The following is a 24,317-nucleotide window of genomic DNA, read 5'->3' on the forward strand; positions in this document are numbered from 1 at the left end:
TATCTAGAGCAACGTATCTATTTTTCTCAAAGGCAAAATTGTTTATTGATATACAAATGTACAACTTCTTTTTAATTCCATTATTCTTGATCTCCTTATACTATAATTTAGACTGGAAAAATAAAGTTACATCTTATCTTATGTCCCTCTGTATATCTGACTCATGTTGATCGGAGTGTCCAGTAAATGGATTCATCAACTTTGCATAATTTCTGGCACTGCCCGCTGGAAAAATACTATCTTCACATCCTATATTTTCACCAGTCCTGTAGTGTGGCGAGTCCACAGTGATCTCCGTCGATCCTAATTAGTCTACCCGTGGTACATACAAAGGTGCTTGGTGTACCTATATTATGATTATTTTCTAAATTCTTTGCAATAAAACGATTACCAGTAGGTTTCTTGGTGTTCTGCTCCACCTTGAAGGCACCTGGTGTCGCATGTGAGAGCCCCGAATACTTGAATGCATCGATTAAGAATTTCGGGGTTGATCATTGAAAATTGAATTGTAAAAGCTTACCGTGGCAAGCGAGGGGGCGCTAGCGGCTGGTATCGATTCGGTGGCCGCATCGGATGACGTCACACGTCAATCGCGTTCAGCCATTTTATGAGTGGAAGACAGAGAGAAAATAGAAGTGTTATACCCGTTGAATATTCAAGGTAATTTCGAATTTGCCATCGATTTAGTAACGTTCACAAAGAGCCAGGGCCAGTGAATGTCCGTAGAAAGTGATTGATTGTCTGCTGGATTTCTGAATAAATGTGTCGTAAAAAAGCAGGAAATCGTTGACGTTTTGCTTGGCCTTGTTCGTTGTGTGGAAGAAAGGTCAACAGGACGTTGTGGTCTCAGTCAGTTTTTTGTAGGTTGTACAAATCTGATATATGTCTTAAAAGGACGAGAATGGATAACAGTCGAACTAAAACGCGGATCACGAATTCCTTGCATACTGTCCTGTATTGATTGAAGGATTTATGCATTTTTGGTTCAAGTCACAACAAGAACTGTGTAGAACAACAAGCGAAGCAGATCAAAATGCCAAAAGCTTAGGCATCCAAGTGCAATATTGCAGTGTGGTCATTCACAGATCCTATTTTACATATTGTGTGGTGTATATTTATCAAAATATGCCTCATTTTTATTAAGGCACACAACCTGTACGGAAAGGACCCACCAAAAGATTATTCAAAAATGCAGTTGTTAGGGCTGAAAACCCATTAACATTGCTCCTCCATACCGCGGCTTTATTATTTTGATCAATATTTCAGATGATGAACCATCACCCTCATCAACCGGCTGCGTTTATCCAATACGTGTTGCCACACCCACAGTTTGTAATGCAGCCACCACTCGACCCTGCGGCATACACGGCCTTGGTCACTACTGCGGCGAACAGCGTCGCTGTTCCACCACCTGAGTTCATACAGAAAGAAAGAGACAGGTATGCATTACCTCTTAAAACTTATTCTCACAGGTTGCTGCCATGAATACCCGGTAGTTCCTAGTGAAAAGAATTCAATAAATGGGGTAGCTTTGAGCTCAGAGACATCAGTGCGTGTACACACTGGAGTCCTTGATTTCGGCCTACAAGCTTTTGTTCTGCTCAGTCCATTTACTGTAATATTTAAGTTTTAATTCATTAGGGATGATGCTTTCCCATTTACAGTAATACAGTGGAACCTCGCTATATTATAAGGAGGTTAAATTCCGAGGTCTTTATGATAATGACCTTGGAATTTAACAATTTATCTGTTATTACAAACGTAGATTTTCACACCGGATACATTATTGTCTGTCACACCTGCTCTTCGTGCGACGTTTTGATCCGTTATTTCGTCAATAAACTGTTGATTTACCTTTATTATGCATCAATTTGTTCAGTAAGGAATTTGCATTCAGAATTAAACAACAATTTTCCCTAAAGTTGTTTTTGTTTTCATTTATGAGCGATAGTTTACTCAGCATACGATCACGTAATGCTTAAAAATCCGCTACGCAGACACTCGGAAACGTTACAGTGACGTCATCATCTGCTCATTAGCATAACAAAATACAGTAGGTGGCGCCACGTGACGGGCCGGAAAAGCCGTTTTTCGGCATTACGCGAGCGTATGCTAGGTAAACAATCGCTGATAAATGAAAACAAACAAATTTATGCCAATTCATAATTTATTTCTGAATGCAAATTCCTTACTGAACAAATTGATGCATAATATTCGCAGATCAACTGACTATTAACAAAATTACGGACCAAAACGTCGCACGGAGAGCAGGTGTGACAGACAGATAGGCTACTTTCAATAATTTCAAACTGGATAGGCCTATAACAAATTATTGGTTAGGACGAACATATTTTCTAGTGCTCTGAAGTTCCAAAAGTTCCACTGTACTCAACAAAATGTTGGGGATGCTTTCCCAGTGATTTAAAAACATGACGTAATGATATTTTCAGGGATTTAAGGAGAGAAGCCGCCGTTGCTCACATTGATCTGTTGCATGAACGTCGACAAGATGTAGATTACAGAATCTTGGAAGAGGTAATGAATGCGTTTCAGTTAGTTTTGAGATAGCCGCCATTTTTAGAATAGATTTTCTGGCGTCAGAATCCTGTTGTGATGTCACGTTCTCAATTATCCCTTTAAGTGCCGACAAAGAGATAATTTTAAAGATTTTTTTGAAATATTCCACTTTGTGTGTTGAATAGCGGGCATACTGCTATAGTGTGTCTACACCGTGGTGCGGTGTATTGTTGCATATTTCTCTATGTACAACAGGCGCTGCCATCTTTCAAAAGAGATAAAAACTAATGTCTAATAACATCAATACATCGCGAGCCCATCACTGATATATATGCCGCATTGCGGTGAAGACGCAATGAAAGGGTTAAGTGTGATATTTCGCTTGAATTCATTGTAATCATTTCAGATTCATTTCCAGTTAATTTTCTATTAAGCTTGTATTTCTTGTAATGACTGAATAGTCGGTTCAGATTTTTTTAACGTGGTTAATTTCAGAATCGCCATATCATCGACGACGGTTTACGTGAACAAGACCGAGGTGGTGGGGACAAATGGATGACTGACACGCCGACGAACACGATTCTCCTGCGCGGCTTACCCCAGGAAATCGACGAAAAAGATGTACGTTCTGAGTTCAGACGATGAACCTAAAACAACAGTTTGATATAATATTGGGGGGAATGCGCATTTGTTTCTGTTCAAAGGCTTGAATTTTAAAATTAAAAGAAAAAAAACTTCTTTTTTTGGTCATCCTAATTTTAAGTATTTATTACAGATAAGAGCTGAATTGATGTTATTTGGTGCTCCCGTCAAGGATGTTCGTTTGATGAAAAATAAATCAACAGGTAAGACACTTCGGTTCTGACGTCGTCGTTGACGATGACGTCAGTTCTCTTCTGAGTTTACTTTGGTTTAAACAACCCGGGGTCGACCTCACTGGAAGCTGGAAGCGTAACGGCAGGGTTTTAGCCTAACTATAGACGTGAAAAATCTTACGTATGAGACGGGTGGGGAACACTATTTTTTTGGACATTCGTTGAAATCATTGGAAATAAATTTACGAGCTTCATCTAATATGCAGAGCTTTGAAACAGTTATTGACTCCAGAGAAATAATGTGTCTTCATTATCTTCATCCAATTTTGAGGACTTCCCTCAAACATGTTTGGATGTGGCACAAAGATTATTTTCCATGAATGAAAATTGCATTTAGGATGTATGATGTAACAAAGGTAAAAATAAAAAGAATAATTATTGCAACCCTTGGATGCGTTGTGAGAATGGTAGGTATGGTATTGGTAAAACCGGCATGCAGCTGCAGACAAATGAATGCCGCGGTAAGTATGAACAAGGCATGATAGGGTTGCAAAGGATGGTATGAACTTGTGTACATTTAGGTGTGTTGATATTCTACAAATAAGTCACAAATTATGATATATAGTTAAACCATGGCTGCGCTATGATACCTTCAAATTCTGATGTTGACAAGAAGATGTTAACATACAGTTCATCTCGACCATTGATCTCAAGTTAGACAAGGCTTTACTGTGGTTACTGGTTACTGGTGCTACTAACTCTAGAAATGGGGCTTTTAAAGCTCTGAAGATTCATTTGAATTTTACCTGGTTTAACTATATACGTATTTTGTGACTTAAATTTAGGTAACCATATATTTTGGCGTTTTATTTACCGGAATACAATGCGACTGCCTGTAGGTTTCACAATTATGGATGTTGAAGGTTACGCTTCCAGTGTCGGATCGGGCTTCCAGTGAGCGTCGCGGTGACCGTACGCGCACGAGTGAGAGGGCAAAAAAAATGACGGCAACAACCCAAACAACCGAAAGCGTTTTGCGGGTGTTAAAATTGTGTACGATATTTACCAGTGAACTAACTGAGCATTGTTAATGTCATGTCCAACAGGTGCGTCCCGGGGCTTTGCTTTTGTGGAGTTTCAGAACATTGACGACGCTCAGCGATGGATCGCAAAGAATCAGGTTTATCTCATTTATACACTACTTCTACTACACTCGACGGTACAGTAAATTCAGTGATCAGTCACGTGGAACGAACAGTCCACGTCAGGGGGGTCGGTTTTTAAAAGTGCGCTGGGAGCGAGCATTTCGCCGCCCGCTGCTACACCGCTATTAGTACCCGAAATTGCAGGGGAGCGGGGCTGTCGAATTTGTATGTATCGACAACGTTGTAGAAATAAAGAAAAAAATAAATAATCCGGGATATAAATACAGCGTGATTTCTAAGGAGGTAACAAGAACTGGATTTGAGGTTCCTGTTAAAGAGAGCCAGTGCTCTCTTGTCCTCCCTTGCAAACTTTTTACATTGGCTTTTATAACACAACGTACAATGTAACTCGGTGCACGCATTGTTTAACTGGAAGGCTCCTGATGAAGGAAGGGAAAACATTGTTCGCCGTTAGATTCTGTAGTACGGGGCATGCTTATTACAATTATTATCAAATTCCAGTCTCATGTTTCTTTCCATATGTCCCTTGTTTTCGTGTTGAGCCGATTTCTCTAAAAAAATTTTTTTTTACGCAGCATGATTATTTTGCATATATTCAAATACTACGTCTTTTATATCACTGTTATTTCTACTACTTGGCAATAACCTCATCATCAGACATTCATAATACATCGGCTGCGTTTTCTTCGAGCACACGCTGTGGACGTTTTGCGCTTTTTTTTTTTTAAACGCACAAAACCTTTCGTCGACGAATTCAATCTAGCCGCTAATTAACGTACATGATCGTCGTTTTAAAGGAAATCATTCGACGCCTCCTGATTTGTTGATTATAGTCAGTCGTAACTGTAAACCATCCTCCTTCAGTTTCGGATTTGAACCTGATGGCTAGACTCGGCGACGGCTCGAAACCCTGCTACACTAGATCATGTGCGCAGGTTTGTCAAAAGAAAATTTGCGGCACCAATCATGTCGCCCATTACAAAATCGCTAGGCAAGTTTCGTGGATAAACTTACTATAAATTGAAAAATTCGGGCTAGAATAAAATGGGATATCTGATTGGTTAATCATGATATCATCTAATCTTCACACTTGTACTAGTCAGTAAGGGTGGTGAGTCTCGATGCTATCAGGTTTGAATTTCAGCCATGGGAAGACGCTGTGCACATTAAAAAATAGTGTTCATTAAAAGTGAGCCAATCGTATAGATATTTAAACTGGCCATAGGATGATTAAGATTGCTCTTAGAACAGCCATCCTTGGCAGTCGCGTAAGGCAACCAATCTGGCGATAAGGGTGGTCTTCAGGTTCAGGAGGCCTCGATATGATCAATTCCTCCATTCGGCTTCGATTATGATATTTAAACCAGTAATTATTCGAAATAACGCAACGATTACCTCCGCGTGATCCCATCATGAAATATTGGCATAACTAAGAAAGAAACATTTCAGTATGGGGTGGTTCGCTATCAAATCGACGAAAAAGCGGGGGTGGGGTTCATATTTGAATATCACAGCTCTAATCAAGAAACAACAAATGAATGAGTGCTTGCTATACCAACCATTCTCTCCGAACATTCATCTATTTTTTACCGCAAACATTCTTCAAAACTGGTTGTCGGAGCTCCGTTTTCGCTGCATTTAGTAGATTTTGATATACATATATATATATATATAGTTAGAGAACCAATAATTGCGTACTAGTTTGGTGTGTAAATGCAAACTGTTCACATATATAATATCGTAATATATCTATCGCTATTTTCTTCACCGACCGAGTTTCTCCGATTTGAAAAGTCATTCGAATTAACTCTCGGCTCGGAGAAAGTCGGAGAAACTCGGGAAATTTTGTGATCATCATCGTCATTTCGAGAGTTCCATTGTTTGTGTGTGTGTGTTTGGCAGGGTCGTAACCCCCGGTCGGAGCGAGAATTTGACTGTGGCATTGGTCTGATTTCAGGGCATGTTGCGGTTGCTTAACCAATACCAAGTGACGATGTACTACAGTTCGCCGAGAGGCAACGACCATAACAGTAAGAATTCCGCGTATAACAAGTCGGATTGGACGTGCACGAAGGTAAGAAAATCAAAATCCCCTCTGCTTCGTCGCGCATAGTTTTTCTTCGAAGTCACCATCAGGTCGTTGAGTCTTTACACGTGAATGCGCCTAAAAGTTGATTTTCTAATGGGATGATTACCGGTGTCTTTACGCGACGCAATCCACTTCGATCGACTTTTATTTAAAAAACTGATTCCCAGTCCCATCGAAGACAACGGTTTCCTTATGTAAAAAATCTCCATGGTCCAGTTCCACCGTTCCGAGTTAAGATTTAACTCTAAGTTAACTCATTGAAAATGAACTAACTTAAACTCTTCTAACTCACAACCGTGGAACTGGGGCCATACTACTCATTTATTGATCACCTTTAGCAATTACGCATCTGATGAAGTATGGTGCATTTCAATGGAGATTTTTTACCACGCGCGGTGCCGCCCCATTTTTTCCTAGAAAATATGAAAAAATCTCAAGCTTTCATTTCTGTAACGAGTGACTGATATTCCGATGAGAGTTGCGGAAACTCATTGGTCGTGTATTTGTTGGGTTATTTCGTTGCTGATTTGCCTGTATAACTGATTTCAGTGTGGGGTACAAAACTTCAAACGCCGTGACCACTGTTTCAAGTGTAATCTATCGAGGGAAGGTAGGTCGTCGTATTGTATTGAATGAATCGAAGCTACTAGAGAGTTCTTTTTTTCCGGCCAAAAAACTCCGGTACGAGGTGAAAACACATTCGCCGAAATGGATCTCCGCGGAAATACGTACGAGCAACTTCGAATACGTATGAATGTAACTAAAGTCTAGTTATTTTTGTCTGGGATTGATTTTTTGCTTAATACTTTGAAAATGTACAGTACTCTGTACCTCTAAATGGTCTTAATACAACCAGTGAAACTGTGCAGTCGAGAAAAACTATCATTTTTATATCCTTTTACACTGTATCGAAGGTGTTTCCATTTTCTCGTTAAAAAGAGAAAAGATCAGCGTTTTGGCAATCCTTCAATAGAGAGCAAAACGGATATAAAAATGATTATTCAGACTGCACAGATTCGCTGGTCGTAATAAGACCAAATTGTGGTATTCATTCATAATGTTAGGCAAAATATCCTCAAAAAATCTGTCCTAGATGAAAATAGATGGACTTTAGTGGAATGATATTATATTGAGAGACGTTGTCGAGCGAATGAATGAGTGTGTGCATCTTTCTGGAAGTCTGCATCTCGTCCAGTTTGTCATCATACTTCTACGCATGTAAAAGGTTGCTCAAAACTCATGAGCGGTATTCATCGTCAAACAACCGAAATCACACAATTTCATATTGTTGTTTTCTTTCATTTTGCAGCTTCGGAACGCATTCCAGACAGCGATGGTTTTGACCAGGTCGGACAAAACCCGTGCAATAGTATGTATTCTATTCGTCGACGTAGTTCTCGTGGGCATGTGCATACCCTGAAGGCGTTCAAAGGTCTGGGGGTGGTGGGCCTAGGCTGTCGATGATGCCTGAAACAAACTGACTCTCTTCTATTTGAGAGTAGTTTGTACTCTTTTTTACAAGCTGAACATCTCCCAAATATATCAAAATTCTCTAAAAATCAGAATAATATCTCAAGGCATTCAAACTTCTAAGGGTAGTGGGCCTAGGCTGCAGAAGATACCTGTAATAAACCTGACTACTATTTGAGAGTTCATGTAGTTTCTTCTCATTTTATGAGCTGAACTTCTCCCACAATAACTATTAATTTTGATATCAAAATCATTCTCATTTATGGTGAAAACTACTACAATTAGGATATCAGAATGTCTGGTCTTGTGTAAAATGAATTTCTCGGCTTTATTAGGATTGAGTGTAAATCATGTCGCCATCGTTTCAGCGTTGATTCTTCGCGGTTTGGATGCCCTGACGACCGAGGACAACATCTGCACGGCGTTGGCGAAATACACGCACAACTCGCCGAAAAATCTGACCATCGTGAAAGACTCGGCGAGCGTATCGAAGGGTTTCGCGTTCATGGAATTGACGTCAATTCAAGAGGCGTCGCAGCTGATGGAACTGTGGAGTTCGAGTTTGAACCCGCTTGAAGTCGACGGAAAAGCCGTGATGGTGAACTACGCGAAAAACACTTATAAAACATCGTTAGTATTTGATGGTTCTGTTATTTCGCTGTTATTCATTGGGGCCCTCTTGATTTTTAAAAACTCCTTGAAAATGGAAAATGCTTGAAACTCTGTTGATTTTGAGAAATAGGCAATTAGAAATGTTTGTCTAGTTTGAAGTTGTACACAAGACTACCCCTAGATTGGTACAGTTGTGGGACCATAATTTTTTTTCCCTAATTAGGCGGTTACCAAATTAGAAACCGAGTTGTATCGGATAGAAATTTGCTTACAAAACCATCAAATTAACAGTTTATTGAGATTAACTATATTGATTTAGGAGGAGTACAGTAATTTGGATATGAAATTTATGCAGACACTCATCGAAATTTGAAATTTTCTCCTTTAAAACTCTCTATATCTAGGAATGACTGATCTGTAGTGACTCTGTTTATACAGTTTATGTAGTTCTTACAAAAAGTCCTATAACAGCCTAATATTTTGATGTTTGATTTTTTTAGGATGGCCCAAATGGCAGCTACTAATGAACAGGTAAGAAGAAATTCGCCAATTTTTGTATCCCTGCTACTTAGATTAGGCTAAGATATGTTTGTAACGTGAACTCAAACGATAATTTTTCTTCAAAATCTCTCAAATTCAACAATAACGTTGTTGATGTTATTTTGTGTTTATAGCGTTGGGATTACAACAGTCCTGAATATCAACAATATTATGATCAACACCAGCAGCAGTTCTATGATCCGAACAGTCAGGCTTATTATGACTACTATTACGGACAGGGTTATTACCAGCAGCAGGACACGAAAGCATCGACGCAAGGTATGTCTTATGTATTATGAGTTTAGTTGAATATCAATTTTTGCAGCCTGAAGTAAAGGCTAATTACAGACCATTGATGTTTCACAATAGATTTGCATATATATGATTAGACATAATTTACATATAAAGAGAGTAACTAGTCCCATTTGTTTTGAAAACAGCAAATTGAAATCAATCCTCTCCATATGCTGGATTTTAAAGGGGTTGCATTATGAAATCTCAGCTGCTGGAGTAGCAAGGCTTTCGATCCCCCCAAAAAATACAGAAGATTTAAGCTAGATTCAGTATAATCTTCTAGCTTTCACATTAGTTCAATATATTTAGAAAAAAAGCAAATAATAATATCAGCATTGATAGAATATTTGCATCCACTCGGGTAGTGGGAGAAGATATTTATAACGGGTGGATATAAAGATGAAATGAATGACTGCCCCTCAATCCTGTTGTGGATACTACTGGAAATACCAGCTAGTCGGGTCTGCATATATTTATGTCGGTGATTATTTGATTTTCAGCGGATATCACTAACGCAGCAGCCGCGGTTGCGCAGGCAGCAATACGACAAGCACAAGCGACGAAACAATATAAAGCGCAGGAAGAATTGAACAAGCAACAGATCATGGACAACAATAAAACAGATACCGATAAAAAACCGGCAGCAGCAGCAGCGACGACGGTTTCATCGGCCACGGCGACGACCGCCACAAATAAGAACCTACCAGCGGCGGCATCAACGGCTACTACGGACTCGAAAAAATCTGATTATCCTAAATATCGTAAGTTGTCGCAATGTTGAAGAAGCATCTACTTGATAGGGTTCCGCAGATTAAGAAACTTAGATTGTAATTAGGTCCCTATGTCGGAGAAATTATTATAATTTCTCAAACATTGGTTCTCATTGTCAGGGACAAATCTGCCCGATATTGGTTTCCTCAAGTTCACTTCAATATCACCTCGCGCATCAATTTCATTCTACATCCCTATCTTTGATGTTGAGCCGATATTTTGATGAATACCGGTATGTTCATTTCTTTAATTTGGTTCATCCTGCACAGCACCACCTGATGTCTCAAAGTATCAGTACGACGAATCGACGGGATATTATTACGATCACTCAACCGGGCTTTACTACGACGCCAACTCGCAATATTACTACAACGGTGAAACCGGGCTGTTTATGTACTGGGACGTGGATCATTCGACCTATTTGCCCGCGCCGGACTCGGTCAACGAATCTCTCACGCAGAATAGCAGGAAAAAAGAGGGCAAGAAGGACAAAGTGAAAATAGCCAAGAAAATCGCTAAGGTTCGTTTTCAAACCCACTTGGGAAGCAGCGGGCTATTCCATTCACTTTTCCTATGTTCTTTCGTTCATCTATCGGTGGACAAGACAATATCTTGTTATATTGGGAGTCTTCAATCGATTTTCTTGATATTTGGTTAATATATCTACCCAGACGCATCTTCGGTCCAAGGCTGACTAGTGGCCATTGTTGTTCCCTGAAATCAGCTCTTCATGCATTTATGAAATTTTACGGTCATTTTGGTTCTAAATACATTCACCAGGGGTGTTGAATAGCGCAATAACATGGCATTTCGGTATAATGGTAACAATATAGGCACCTTTGCCTAATTTGCAACGACAATCCGTAGCAAAATTGTACACCTTTAACTGAAAATAAGAGAATGCATTATTGTGCTAGTAAAGGCTGACACCTCTTGGTGGTCACGTTAGATAAAACACTATATCCGTGTTGAAGCGATGTAGAGAGAATCCCACAATAATAACGAAAATATATACAATCCAGAGACAAAGAGACTAATTCAAGTAATTAATGGGATTCTCTCTACACCTCTAGGGGGATTTGCAGTAGTAGAACTCTCCAAATATTGACTTTACTGAACCTTCTTTAAACGATTTCAGGATATGGAAAAATGGGCAAAAACAATGAACAAGAAGGAGCAGCGTCGAGATCCAGCTAGAAAATTATCATTGGTGCCGGACATGTCGTCTAGTCGGACTGCAGACGCAGGTTTCGCTGTTCTTGAGAAAAAGGTTCGAAAAACCCATTCATTTTGAATTTAACATTTACCTACGCATAGAAAAAATATGACGATAAATGAAATACATATAAAGCCAAAACTATAATGAAAGTGTAATACTCTCACCTAGGACCTCGTCTCGATGAGGGTGGTCTTATTGACTGTATAAGCAGAGTTATTTGATGTATCATTTCAGTACGCAACTCCAGAGGCAAGCAATGACCATCCACTGATGCCGCCACCGCCTACGGTAAGCTAATTGAAATCTGATAAAAGAAAATGTCCTATTCTTTGAAAAAGAATACTTGTAAATGTATTTTGCTGAAATTGCATTCTTCGTTAACAGCCGAGCGGTGCGAAGGATTCGAAGACCGGTTTAGTCGCTCAGTACGGAGGTGACAGCGACGACAGCGGCGAAGAGGATAACGAGGACGTGAACGACGAGAAGTTCGCCGATTATAAGAAGATGGCGTGTCTGTTGTGTAAACGACAGTTCCCCGATCGAGAAATACTAGTCAAACATATGCAGTTCTCGTCGTTACATCGCGAAAACATGGATGCGTACAAAGCGAAAATGGGAACGGTTTCTGGTCAGAAAAAAGAACAGGTACTTGCTATTCATTATACGAATGTGATAACAGATGAAAGAAGGCAGATATGGGCAAACCCTTATATGTCTGGCAATGGTCTTACTTAAAAGCTTAGACGTACAGATTCCGCCTGAAATGTTTTTCAATTCGCAAATTTCCCTGTTTGTAGAATTACCGAGACCGTGCGAAAGAGAGAAGGGAGAAGTATGGCACTGATGGCCCGCCGCCTCCGAAACGTCGCGCTGGACCGATAAAACCCGCAAATATTTCGTGAGTTGATTTTACCTGAATAGGTTTTGACTTCATCAAGAAAAGAATTGATGGAACACCGATCTCTTGAAACGATTGAACAAAAATTGTCTTTTCTGCGTCTGGAATTCTGAAGAAAAAGCTATTTTCTTTTTACCCTTATGGCTTGCTTCATGCAATGTTTTCGTGACGTTTTGTAGATATGAGCAGCCAAACAATAAAGGTATTCAGGAGTCGAACATCGGAAACAAATTACTGCAAAAAATGGGCTGGAATCAAGGCGAAGGATTGGGCAAGAAGAAACAAGGCATAACCGATCCTATTCAGGTAATAGTTGGTTTTGTGTGCCAGTAAACACCGTGGAAATTACCTGTCACAGCATTATATTAACTAATTGACAAAATCACCATATGATGAATTATCTGTCCACTTGATTCAAAAGACTCTTTAATTTCATAGCCATCCTAGTGTCACATTAGGTGTGGATTAGGCTTACTTGATATAATCACTGGGTAATAGGATTGTTATCAGCAAGATACTTGATGCTTATATTCATTAGCCATTTCAAAGCTTTCCTAATATATATTGGGCTTACCTAATATAAGAAAATTGTTATATGCGCAAGAAGCTTAAGACCCTTATAGATGCTTATATTGTTATTAGAATATCTCAGCACTGAAGTAAACTAAAATATCATTGATGTTTTAGGCAAAGAGTCGACAGAAAGGAGCGGGACTAGGCTCTCGTGGAAGTAACTACGACATCGGACCTACCGAGTCATATAAGGAGGCTGTTAAGAAAACAATGTACCTGCGATTCCAAGAAATGCACGAATGAACATTAATCTCGAATCTTGTTTCGTATCGTCATTATTTGATCGGACTTGTTTGTCGATTGTGTTAGTCATAAGTTTAACAAGAATCCAGTACGTTTATCGAATGCTGGTACCCAAAGTTGCAGACCCGATTGATCATTGGTAAAATTGTTGGAAAGTACCGTATAGTAGACTGTCTTCACTGCCTTGCTTAGGTAGAGATGGGACTGTGTGAACGAGGTTTAGTTTGCCCATAGATCGTGCGCAACAAAAGGATAGATATGTTCGAGGAGTAACCTCTAGACAACTTTAAAATGATATGTACATAATGTAAGCATGAAACGTGAGAGTGGATCTCAGACTTTTTAAAAGTTTGTCGATTAATGTAATATTCCAGTTGACTCCTGTGTAAGATGTATTTATATGAAATATATATATGATTGTGTAAATAAAATTTTATTTAAAAACGATGCAATCGTTCGGTTTGTCATTATTTCAGTTCAGATTGCTTTGTCTCTTTAGCCCACTTGGGGAAGTCGTTATGTAATTTGGGAAGTTTTGAAGAGGCTTCCATTGATTGTCTCGAATGGTAAATACATGCATCTACCCTAGACTCACCAGCCCAGTTTTCATGGGAAGATGTAGTATGGAGGATCGATTTTGGGTCAAGGTCAATGGTGCAAGGTTCATAGAAGGTCCTTTTAAGTTTGAAATGGGAATGGTTCAATTCAAGGCCTCGAGTATCATGGAATGGTCTCCAAAGTCCTGGTCCTCGAATGGCATCAGTCATTAGTTATCATCTGCAGATCCAAGATAAAAGTTCACTGTTGCAGCTCTTAAAATCTGAAGAATGCCTGGAAAATGTAAATTCAGGACGAAAGGCATAACTATCATATCCAAGTTCTGGCATCTTGAGCCAAAAAAATCCTTCGAAATGATAAAATAAGATTACATTCTATGAACCCCGATAATGGTAACCTTTATGAGTTAAAAGACGAGTCCTGCTTTGATGTTAAAAGAAATTCCTCTGGGAAAGGACAGGGTATAACTGAAAATTGGATTGGCAAAATTTTTGATGGTTGTATCAAAGTAGTGCGTAGAATACTAAACAATTAACTGATTTTAGTAATAATAATATAATCATTTATTTTACCATAATCTATTACCAGTAGAAAGTTATGTATCACCTTATTTGTTCACCAATTGAATTAAGTATGTATGAGTATCATACATTATGAAACCATTAAAAAAGCCACCATTTTTAATGTATAATCTGGCTAGGAAGGACCATTATACCAACAATAAGTGAGTTCCATACAGATTAGCGATATAAAAATTTTTCAAGTTGGTTGAAATAGCTGCTTGTGGAAACAACCAATGGATACCAAACGTTTAGAAATACAGTAAAAGTCCTTTATAATGCCACTGTTGGGACCTTGGCATTATAACGAATTTGGCGTCATAAGGTAGGTATTTCAATCGAATTTGAGTTAAATTGAGCAAAAGTTTGTTCTCCAAAAGATTTTGGCCTTAAGGGAACATTAAAAAGGATGGCGTTATAACCGACTTTGACTGTACGTGAAGATTTCATCCCTCAGAGAGCTTACGCATAAACCATTTGATAACATCATGAATATATTTTAGTTTCACAGAATAATTAATTGTTGTTTAAAATATGGATATACGTTCAAGTTCAGATATGTTTTCAATTAGTAAAATCCAATCAAATGCGATATTACTACGATAACTTTTGACAGCGCCACAAACAATGCACAGTAAGTGGAAAGGAAATCAATATCAAAAACACAAAAAAAAACAAATAAGAAATGACCTATTGACCAACAGAGGATTGTTCATGTTCGCAGTTTTAAAGACCAGGTGCCCAATTCCACAGTTCTGAGTTAAATTTGACTCTGGAGTAAAAACATTGGAAATGAACTGACTTTAACTCAGAGTTAACTCTAACTCACAACTGTGGAACCGGGCCCTAGGGAACACTTTAATGTAAATCTTCTCATGAATATAGAAATATAACAACTCTTTTAACAATACATCGTTACCACAGCAGCTACGATTTCGACATTCCATTCATAATTGACGACAGTTTTTGCGGCTTCGAGACAGTCGCGAAACGACTGTACATATAGACGGACGACATGACGAGCGACGCGCCGATAACGAACTGTAAACTAATGATAAAATCGAAGAAATACATCGACGCTATACACGAGATAACGATCGCGGCAGATGTCGCGAATCCTTTCAGGATGTTGTCCGCGTACTTGACGACGACGGCAACCATCAATCCGCCGAACGACTGTAAAAAGATCACGCACCACACGAGATAGTTATAACCAAAAAAGAATCCCTTGTCGTGCACCGCGGCGCCGTCGTTCAGTTCCATCGTGACGAGGCCGAAAATCACGCCTAGAAATCCGAGCTGCACGTTACGCAGCCACAGCGATTGCACCGTACCTTTCAGGATCTTCTCGAAATAAACGCCCGCGAATCCTGACATGACGCACGACGCCAAAACGGCGACGAGGCCCAACAGCGGGCTTTGTTTGACGGATTCTTCGGCGGACGTTTGGCTCGTCGGTTTCGCGATCGTCGGCTGCAATTGTACGATCGAAATACCGACGAACAAGATCATCAACGCAAACCACTGCATCTTCGTTAGACTCTTACGCAGCATCACAACGGAAAATATCGCGGTCGTCAACAGCTTCAACTGATAAGTTACCTGAAAATGATCGGAAGAACATTAAGCGAAAAAACATTAAGCGCATAGGCAAAATTAAATCAAAAGTATTTATTGAAACATTGGCAAATTGGAATGATTTCAAACCTAACGATTTATCGGGATACCTACAACCAGTAACAAACGAACAATTTTCATCCAAATTAGAATCCACACTAGATATCATGAATAACCCAACTGAATAGGAATTTTAACTTTCGACTATTCCCATCCCTTATGCCAGACATTTAACCAATACATAAAGACAAGGTCCTAGTTATCATACCCAGTATGGTTGTAGGTACTTTCAGGGTTCATAGTGTCCATGACCAATCTCGTTTAATGACGTTCAGGGACTTTTGTTACTCTAAATCTACATTTATCAGGCATTCTTATAGGACCATGACAATGATTCAAGGATTTTAGCGCCTGTTCCATGATAATTACGACCTTGAACTGAATGATTCCCATTTCAAAACTTTTAAGGAATTTCAAGGACTGCTATGAACCCAGTACTTTAATTTCAAGAAGTTTGGTGTCTGAGCTTCGCAAATCATAAGTAGTGTTCAACTATGAACTACGAGTTGAAGGTGACTGTGTACCTGGAATGTCGCCGCATCTAGATTCGACACGGCTACGTAAAGCAAGTTATTCTGCAGAACGTATACAATGGATGGCACCGATATCTTCAGACAATCCCACGGCTGACAGATCGTGTTCTGGTAAAGATGTCGCAGCCACGCGCGCGCGCTGCCTTCCTGGAACAGTATGATCACGAGACACGTCGTGAATTTGATCGTTTCTGACATGATGACGGCCGTCGACGATTTGAACATGTCGCCGGTGCGCGTACGCACGTAGCGCATGAGCAGAATGAGAGCAGCATTCTGCAGCGTCAGCAACACGAGACTCACGTACTTTAACAGTTGAGCGCTACCTGAAAAACATCAATCAGAACGGAATTTAGGCGCAAGAAAAATATATGTTAAATACCAAAATTGTTGAAAAACTTAACAAGTTTATCTAAAATACTGGAAATATTTCGGGTGGTACCTGCCACCAGACCAGTTAACTTTTCTCATTTTGGCCAGGATACCTTTTTTTCTCATTTCTGCTGAGCTTAAAAGTTGACCCGGCCGGCCGCCTATATATACCCTGTACATTTTTTTTTTCAATTCGTGCTTAAGTTAATCATAACAGAACGGGCAGTTATAGAAATGAACTGATTACAAATCTTATTGCAGTTTACAAAATGATTAGGGAATTTGAGACTTATCATTCATTGGGTAATCATATCAATTATAATCCTTAAATCATCAATCATTTCAAAGCATTATAAAGATTATACTGGACTATGGAGATGGCGTTTTGATCCAAAAAAAACTCCATACATCGAAGGAACTCGGCCTTGATCGCCTTGATTCGAATTAAAAAGGTGAATTTTCTTAAACTTTTAAAGCAGTAATTATGGTTGCCGGTATTCATGTAGAGGTTTTTTAATGATCTCAAGATTATCATCAGCAACTGTGACTTGAATAACTGGACTGGAATCATCAAATATAATACTAGTATGAGATATTTCATTCTTAGAAGTTGCCACTTATCCTCATTGCCTCTCTTATCCCAGGAGTAAATGCGCCTAGCAGCTGCTCGGATTTTACTTCTCCCCAGGGAGAGATGACTGATAAATGGTCGGAGGGGTAGGCTAGGGCTATAATACCACTTCAATGGAAAGCGCTGTTGAACATTTTATCACAATGAAAAGTGTGCTACAGAAATTACATTCACTAAATGACTACTATCTTAGCCAAGGAACTATAAATGACTTACCGACTAACATCATGACTCGAGACATTTTTTACAAAAATAAATACACCATTATCTATAATAGGCTGCTATAGTCCCATGTGTTACATGCAGGAGTGACTGTCATGGTTATGAACGTCAGATTGTCTGTAGGCTGAAACTAATTTGCTCAGCCGTCAAGCGTCAACCAACGATTCATTGTAGCAGTTGCCACAGATAATTACATTTTTGATCAAGGAATCAATTCAACCCAGCTGCGTTATATTGGAATGAATCTCGTATGCAACAGTAACACACGTGAATATCAATCGATATACCAAAAATGGCCTTAATTAAATCATCGACTAGAGTCCATGATTCAATCAAACCTCAAATTAGATTGTCTATACAGGTCCACGACGGGTTAAGACTAGTCTAAGATCTAAGCGACCAATGGCCCCAGGAATATCTAATCCAAATTTCTAATCATTGATAGGGGCTTTTACTGTAATTCATAACGAGGGCAGATCTAGGTTTCTTTGAAGGATTTGGACCTAGAAATTAGAACGGGCATTCAATTTGAAAAGAGCAGATTTGGCAACGTAACAAAAGGGCTCCAAGCGCAAAATACTGGTGGAGGGTTGCAGGTTGCACTGAAAGTTTTCCAACAGAAAATTTAAGACAAGAAGGGTTTTTCTGGCTTCCATCGGGGCCCATTTGGATTTATATTCCGTCTTGCAAAAAAAATTTCTTCGGCAAATGTATTTTTTCCAGACTTCTTACATTCAAATTTTGAAGGGAGTGGACCAGTCCAACCCCTAAATCCACACTTGCACTTGTCCAATTACCTACATGCAACCCCCGACTGGTCGAGTAAGGACTTCGATCAAAAACGGGATATATTTGAGATCCATAAGCCATTTAGGAAGAGTGACATTGAAAATAATTTGAACATTACAGTGCCGAGATGTAGAAAAAAATGTTCAACGAAAGATGACATCAATGACAGAAATAATACAAGCACACCAAAGAAAAACGAAATGCACAGCTTGAAGCAGTAAATCACGTATAGGTTACAACAGAGGGAATGCGATACCTGTTGACTTTTTTTCCGTCGATTCCATTTGTCCCGTAGCGTTTCCCTTTTCAACATCTACAGCACAACAAAGCCATATTTTATTCGTCGACAAGAAATCGAAGGGTTCACACGATATGAACGAACACCGTTCGTTTCATCTTACAATGGGGAAAAATGATACCGGTGCGACAATAAATAGATAATATTTACACATCATTATCCAAAATGATCTCCAAAATAAAAGAAAATAATTTTTTTTTTCAAATTCTCCTCCCTGGTCACATAATTAGTAATGAGTTCAATGTTTTAAGAAAAAAAAAATTTTTTTTAACTAGGCCTAATCGTTTCCATCTCCCCATGTATTTCAAGTCAATCAAATCCGTCATCCGATGTACCTATAACCAAAAAAAATGGCCTAAGAGCACTATAACACTTGACTTGTGCGCTATCTAGTCAGGAAGTACCGGTATTAAAGCCTGATCCTTAGTGTGTTGATGTTCATCCGAATTCATGGACAGAACAGCCAAACCAATGTCTTTTTTGTTTATTAGAAATTAATAAATAATTCCAATTTGGGCAATATTCTACATATGTGTGAGTTCAATATCGAAGAGTTTCGACATTACAATTCATACAAATTTTTCTATGGAAATATATAAGCCTATATACTAAAGCATGCTTGAGCTCGCAATTGAATAATAGCAAGTCAAGGTCTTAAGGCAGGCTTACACGTGACAAACTGGGTGGTGGCTAATTTGCCAAGGAAAACTGAATTGACATGCCCAGCCACGACAGACTAGTTTTCACGAGAATGAAAATGAAATTTTCATGAAAATGTCGAAAAACGGTTTCATCAGGCACATTCGTACTTGTTGTCAGTCACGTCAGTTGAATATCGACGTGTTTTCACTGAGCCGGAAAAGCCCCAGGGAATTGTTAGGAACCTGCTAAAAGTAGTAAACTGCGTGCCGCTAAAGAAACAGGAAAATGCTAACCAGAAACAACCAGTTGTGGAATTAGGCTATAAAATGATCGTTCATATACTATCCTGACCAATCACATAGCTCATTACCTACATTATGAGAAACTGCCATGGTCCAAGGCAAGGACCTTCGCACACAGGTTTTTTGGATTGAGGTGTACTCTTCCACCTCTCTACTTGGATTGAGAATGAAAGATGTATTCAATCAACGGGATGTAATGTTTTTAATAGCAATGATACCATTCCGACACTGATTAGAAGACTTGCGCCATACATGGACTACCCAGTGTAATTATGAAATGAAAAATATTACATAGGGCCCACTAAGTCATAGGCCTATAACATATCAGTTATTGATTAGATATCAAAATGGAGTTTCCCTTGTTATCAATTACAAGCAGCCGTGGCACTGGTCCAGCTGTCTCACTTCGTACAAAGTTATTTATTCTCCAAATTTCAATTGACCATTCAAGCATTATCTTACTGTGCCAATTTGAATGCAGAGCCGATGGTTCTTGCGACACAGCGTGGAAGTCGACAATGAAATCGCAATAAGTTTTGTGACATCGTCAGGTCCTTAAAATGGCTAGATATGAATAAGGGCAAGCCGGTCTTCGGCACTGGAAAGACGTGTTGGTTACATGAGCTGGCTAGTCCCAGGTTGACGTTGTCACCCGGCCACTATCAAACCATGGAAGACAACAAGAACTAGCGTACCACAATTCCTGTCAGGAATTAACAAGCAGTTATCGGGACAGCCGAACACTGCCGATGATTGCCGAAGTACGTCCTTAGTGTCAATTTTAATCCTGAAATATAAGGAGCGCCCATAATTTCAATTGTAGATGATTTTTTTGGAAACATTGACACTGTTTTAGCTCCATTAAAGATTTTAAATGGCAACAAAATAGATTTTTGAAAATTCGCGATGCCTCTTCGGGATTGCTGTGACGTCATCTGTCCCGATAACTGCGGGTAGATTTAAGCATTACGGAGATAGGATCGTTTCCAGCCTTTCTGTATAGTATAGCTAAACGACGGTCGCGCGTTGCATCATGGGTAAATTTATTATAAAACATGGCGGATCTATCGAAGTAGGATTAACGTATCGCTGGTGAATTATCAAATATTTATCCATTATCAAAGCCCATATTCAAGTGCCTGTGACGTAACCGTTGGTGGTAAGCTTTAATAATCGGATGGGTTTGTGAAATATCCAATCGTGAAACTAAACCACAGATAGGTCAGGTTACTGACTACCGGCCTGTCTATCTATACTTTATGACTTCGAATTAGGCTATTTATTAGGCTACTGTAAAGTCCTGCAAAAAATCTGAGACCAAAAAAGCGTCTACTCTGGCAGAGCGAATATTTATGAATTTCATGCTGGCTGCACGGAATTAATCATCTATGGATGGAATAAAGAGACATACCCGCTGTCGGCAGTTTAAATTCCATTTGAGAATTTCTGTCAGATTTACCACTACTGCTACTTCTAATGCTGTCCTTCATGTTGTCATGTTTGCTGTCACGAAACCGATCCAATGTTCGGAATACGTAACGGACGCCTACACCGGAAGTCAGTGGCAGCACGATAGACTGGTTGCCTGATCTACATATACAGTGTGGCAACCAGTCTACAAACCTGGATTGACGCATATGTCATTCTGCAGATTTTCCAGAACCTGCCCTGAGAGGCCACATGGCTTCTCAGGGCAGGAACCTGCCCTGAGAGGCCAGTCGTTTGAATCAATAGAAAATGAAAACCCATTCAACAGAGTGAGCTGAAATGGTGGCAAGGTGATCGGGATATTCAGATTCAAACTAAAGTTTTCGATCATACAATAGAAGACTACGCTGTATTCTATAGAAATAAATTGAGAAATACAAATGCTTTTAATCATATTAAGCTAAAACAGTTAAATAGTCAAGACGTAAGGGAAAAAAAAGTTACCTAAAATCAAAATATGAATTTTTGTTGAAATATAGAAAATAGAAATAGAATTAAAATTGGTATTTTTCAGAAACAAATTAAAAAATACTAATATTTTTCATAGAAATAAAGAAATGAAAAAAACTTTTCTCTGTGGGAACATTTCTTATCAAAACATCATAAAAAATTTCATCTATAACTTAATGAAGAAGAAAAATCACAATTATTCTCAGGAATAGAATTTTGCTGCTATGTAAGGTAATTAATGATAACGATGATACAAGTTTTTGTAAAAATTAAATTATATGATTCCAAGCGGCGCTGTTTTTATTTGTAATCTATAATTTACGATTAACGTGCTATATGTTTCTTCTAATTTCTTTGCACTTCACTTTCTTGTGTTACATTTGCATACGTATTTCTATATATGCATTGTTTGCATCAATAAATATGAATGCACTTGTGTTAAATAACAAAGTCCTTATCGCATCGTAATTAAACTGGCTATCGGCTTGCTCACACATTAATGGAAGGTGACGAAGAGATGAGGAGAGCACGCCGCAATTGCTCATTACGTCAATATAAAACATTCGACACATTTTCTAAACTCATTTTGGTAACATGCGTGAGGCCTAGCCTAGATTGCAAATGTAGGAAAAATCTGTATTATCGAAACGAAACTGGCCTCTCAGGGCAGGTTGATATTGGAAGTCAAACTTCAGCAGCTCTCGGGGCAGGTTGATTTGTGCAGAATGAAACTGGCCTCTCAGGGCAGGTTGATTTCTGCAGAATGAAAGTGGCCTCTCAGGGCAGGTTGATATCAGATGTCAAACTGCAGCAGTTGAACTGGCCTCTCAGGTGATATCTGCAGAATGAAACTGGCCTCTCAGGGCAGGTGATCTGCAGAACTCAAACTGCAGCAGTTAAACTGGCCTCTCAGGGCAGGTTGATTTCTGCAGAATGAAAGTGGCCTCTCAGGGCAGGTTGATATCGGAAGTCAATCTGCAGCAGTTGAACTGGCCTCTCAGGGCAGGTGATCTGCAGAACTCAAACTGCAGCAGTTAAACTGGCCTCTCAGGGCAGGTGATATCTGCAGAATGAAACTGGCCTCTCAGGGCAGGTGATCTGCAGAACTCAAACTGCAGCAGTTAAAAAGGCCTCTCAGGGCAGGTGATATCTGCAGAATGAAACTGGCCTTTCAGGGCAGGTTGATTTCTGCAGAATGAAAGTGGCCTCTCAGGGCAGGTTGATATCGGAAGTCAAACTGAACTGGCCTCTCAGGGCAGGTGATCTGCAGAACTCAAACTGCAGCAGTTAAACTGGCCTCTCAGGGCAGGTTGATTTCTGCAGAATGAAACTGGCCTCTCAGGGCAGGTTGATATCTGCAGAATGAAACTGGCCTCTCAGGGCAGGTGATATCAGAACTCAAACAGCAGCAGTTAAACTGGCCTCTCAGGGCAGGTTGATTTCTGCAGAATGAAACTGGCCTCTCAGGGCAGGTTGATATCTGCAAAATGAAAGTGGCCTCTCAGGGCAGGTTGATATCGGAAGTCAAACTGCAGCAGTTAAACTAGACTCTCAGGGCAGGTGATATCTGCAGAATGAAACTGGCCTCTCAGGGCAGGTTGATATCAGATGTCAAACTGCAGCAGCGGAACTGGCCTCTCAGGGCAGGTGATATCTGCAGAATGAAACTGGCCTCTCAGGGCAGGTTGATATCAGATGTCAATCTGCAGCAGTTGAACTGGCCTCTCAGGGCAGGTTGATATCTGCAGAATGAAAGTGGCCTCTCAGGGCAGGTTGATATCGGAAGTCAAACTGCAGCAGTTGAACTGGCCTCTCAGGGCAGGTTGATATCTGCAGAATGAAAGTGGCCTCTCAGGGCAGGTTGATATCGGAAGTCAAACTGCAGCAGTTGAACTGGCCTCTCAGGGCAGGTTGATATCAGAAGTCAAACTGCAGCAGTTGAACAGGCCTCCCAGGGCAGGTGATATCAGAAGTCAAACTGCAGCAGTTGAACTGGCCTCACCGGGCAGGTTGATTTCTGCAGAATGAAAGTGGCCTCTCAGGGCAGGTTGATATCTGCAGAATGAAAGTGGCCTCTCAGGGCAGGTTGATATCGGAAGTCAAACTGCAGCAGTTGAACAGGTCTCTCAGGGCAGGTGATATCAGATGTCAAACTGCAGCAGTTGAACTGGCCTCTCCGGGCAGGTTGATTTCTGCAGAATGAAAGTGGCCTCTCAGGGCAGGTGATATCAGAACTCAAACAGCAGCAGTTGAACTGGCCTCTCAGGGCAGGTTGATATCAGAAGTTAAACTGCAGCAGTTGAACAGGCCTCTCAGGGCAGGTGATATCAGAAGTCAAACTGCAGCAGTTGAACTGGCCTCTCAGGGCAGGTTGATTTTTGCAGAATGAAAGTGGCCTCTCAGGGCAGGTTGACATCGGAAGTCAATCTACAGCAGTTGAACTGGCCTCTCAGGGCAGGTTGATATCAGAAGTCAAACTGCAGCAGTTGAACTGGCCTCTCAGGGCAGGTGATCTGCAGAACTCAAACTGCAGCAGTTAAACTGGCCTCTCAGGGCAGGTTGATTTCTGCAGAATGAAACTGGCCTCT

The 24,317-nt window shown here is 39.9% G+C and overlaps 2 protein-coding genes across 3 annotated transcripts; one reads left to right on the forward strand and one right to left on the reverse strand.

The window, feature by feature from the left end:
* Positions 1 to 590: 590 nt before the first annotated feature.
* LOC141902923 (RNA-binding protein 5-like) lies at positions 591 to 13,654 on the forward strand. Its single transcript, XM_074790891.1, has 20 exons — positions 591 to 660; positions 1,267 to 1,439; positions 2,451 to 2,535; positions 3,013 to 3,138; positions 3,293 to 3,362; positions 4,439 to 4,512; positions 6,456 to 6,572; positions 7,137 to 7,197; positions 7,897 to 7,956; positions 8,426 to 8,687; positions 9,170 to 9,200; positions 9,344 to 9,488; positions 10,004 to 10,264; positions 10,544 to 10,794; positions 11,413 to 11,544; positions 11,728 to 11,781; positions 11,878 to 12,138; positions 12,291 to 12,391; positions 12,571 to 12,697; positions 13,079 to 13,654. The coding sequence occupies exons 2-20, from the start codon at positions 1,267 to 1,269 to the stop codon at positions 13,205 to 13,207; spliced, it is 2,520 nt and encodes an 839-aa protein (XP_074646992.1). The 5' UTR covers positions 591 to 660; the 3' UTR covers positions 13,208 to 13,654.
* A 688-nt stretch (positions 13,655 to 14,342) lies between these two features.
* LOC141901554 (UDP-galactose translocator-like) lies at positions 14,343 to 21,304 on the reverse strand. 2 transcript variants are annotated; one of them, XM_074788866.1, is made up of 4 exons: positions 21,203 to 21,304; positions 18,806 to 18,862; positions 16,527 to 16,861; positions 14,343 to 15,927 (listed from the first exon to the last, which is right to left on the reverse strand). In XM_074788866.1, exons 1-4 carry the CDS (start codon positions 21,279 to 21,281, stop codon positions 15,253 to 15,255), a joined length of 1,146 nt encoding a protein of 381 aa, XP_074644967.1. In that variant the 5' UTR covers positions 21,282 to 21,304; the 3' UTR covers positions 14,343 to 15,252. The 2 variants fall into 2 exon arrangements, with proteins under 2 accessions (XP_074644967.1, XP_074644968.1); XM_074788867.1 differs by lacking the exon at positions 18,806 to 18,862 and having other exon boundaries at positions 21,203 to 21,301.
* Positions 21,305 to 24,317: the final 3,013 nt, after the last annotated feature.

This window comes from Tubulanus polymorphus, chromosome 3, assembly GCF_964204645.1.
Source record: "Tubulanus polymorphus chromosome 3, tnTubPoly1.2, whole genome shotgun sequence".
Classification (NCBI taxonomy): domain Eukaryota; kingdom Metazoa; phylum Nemertea; class Palaeonemertea; order Tubulaniformes; family Tubulanidae; genus Tubulanus; species Tubulanus polymorphus.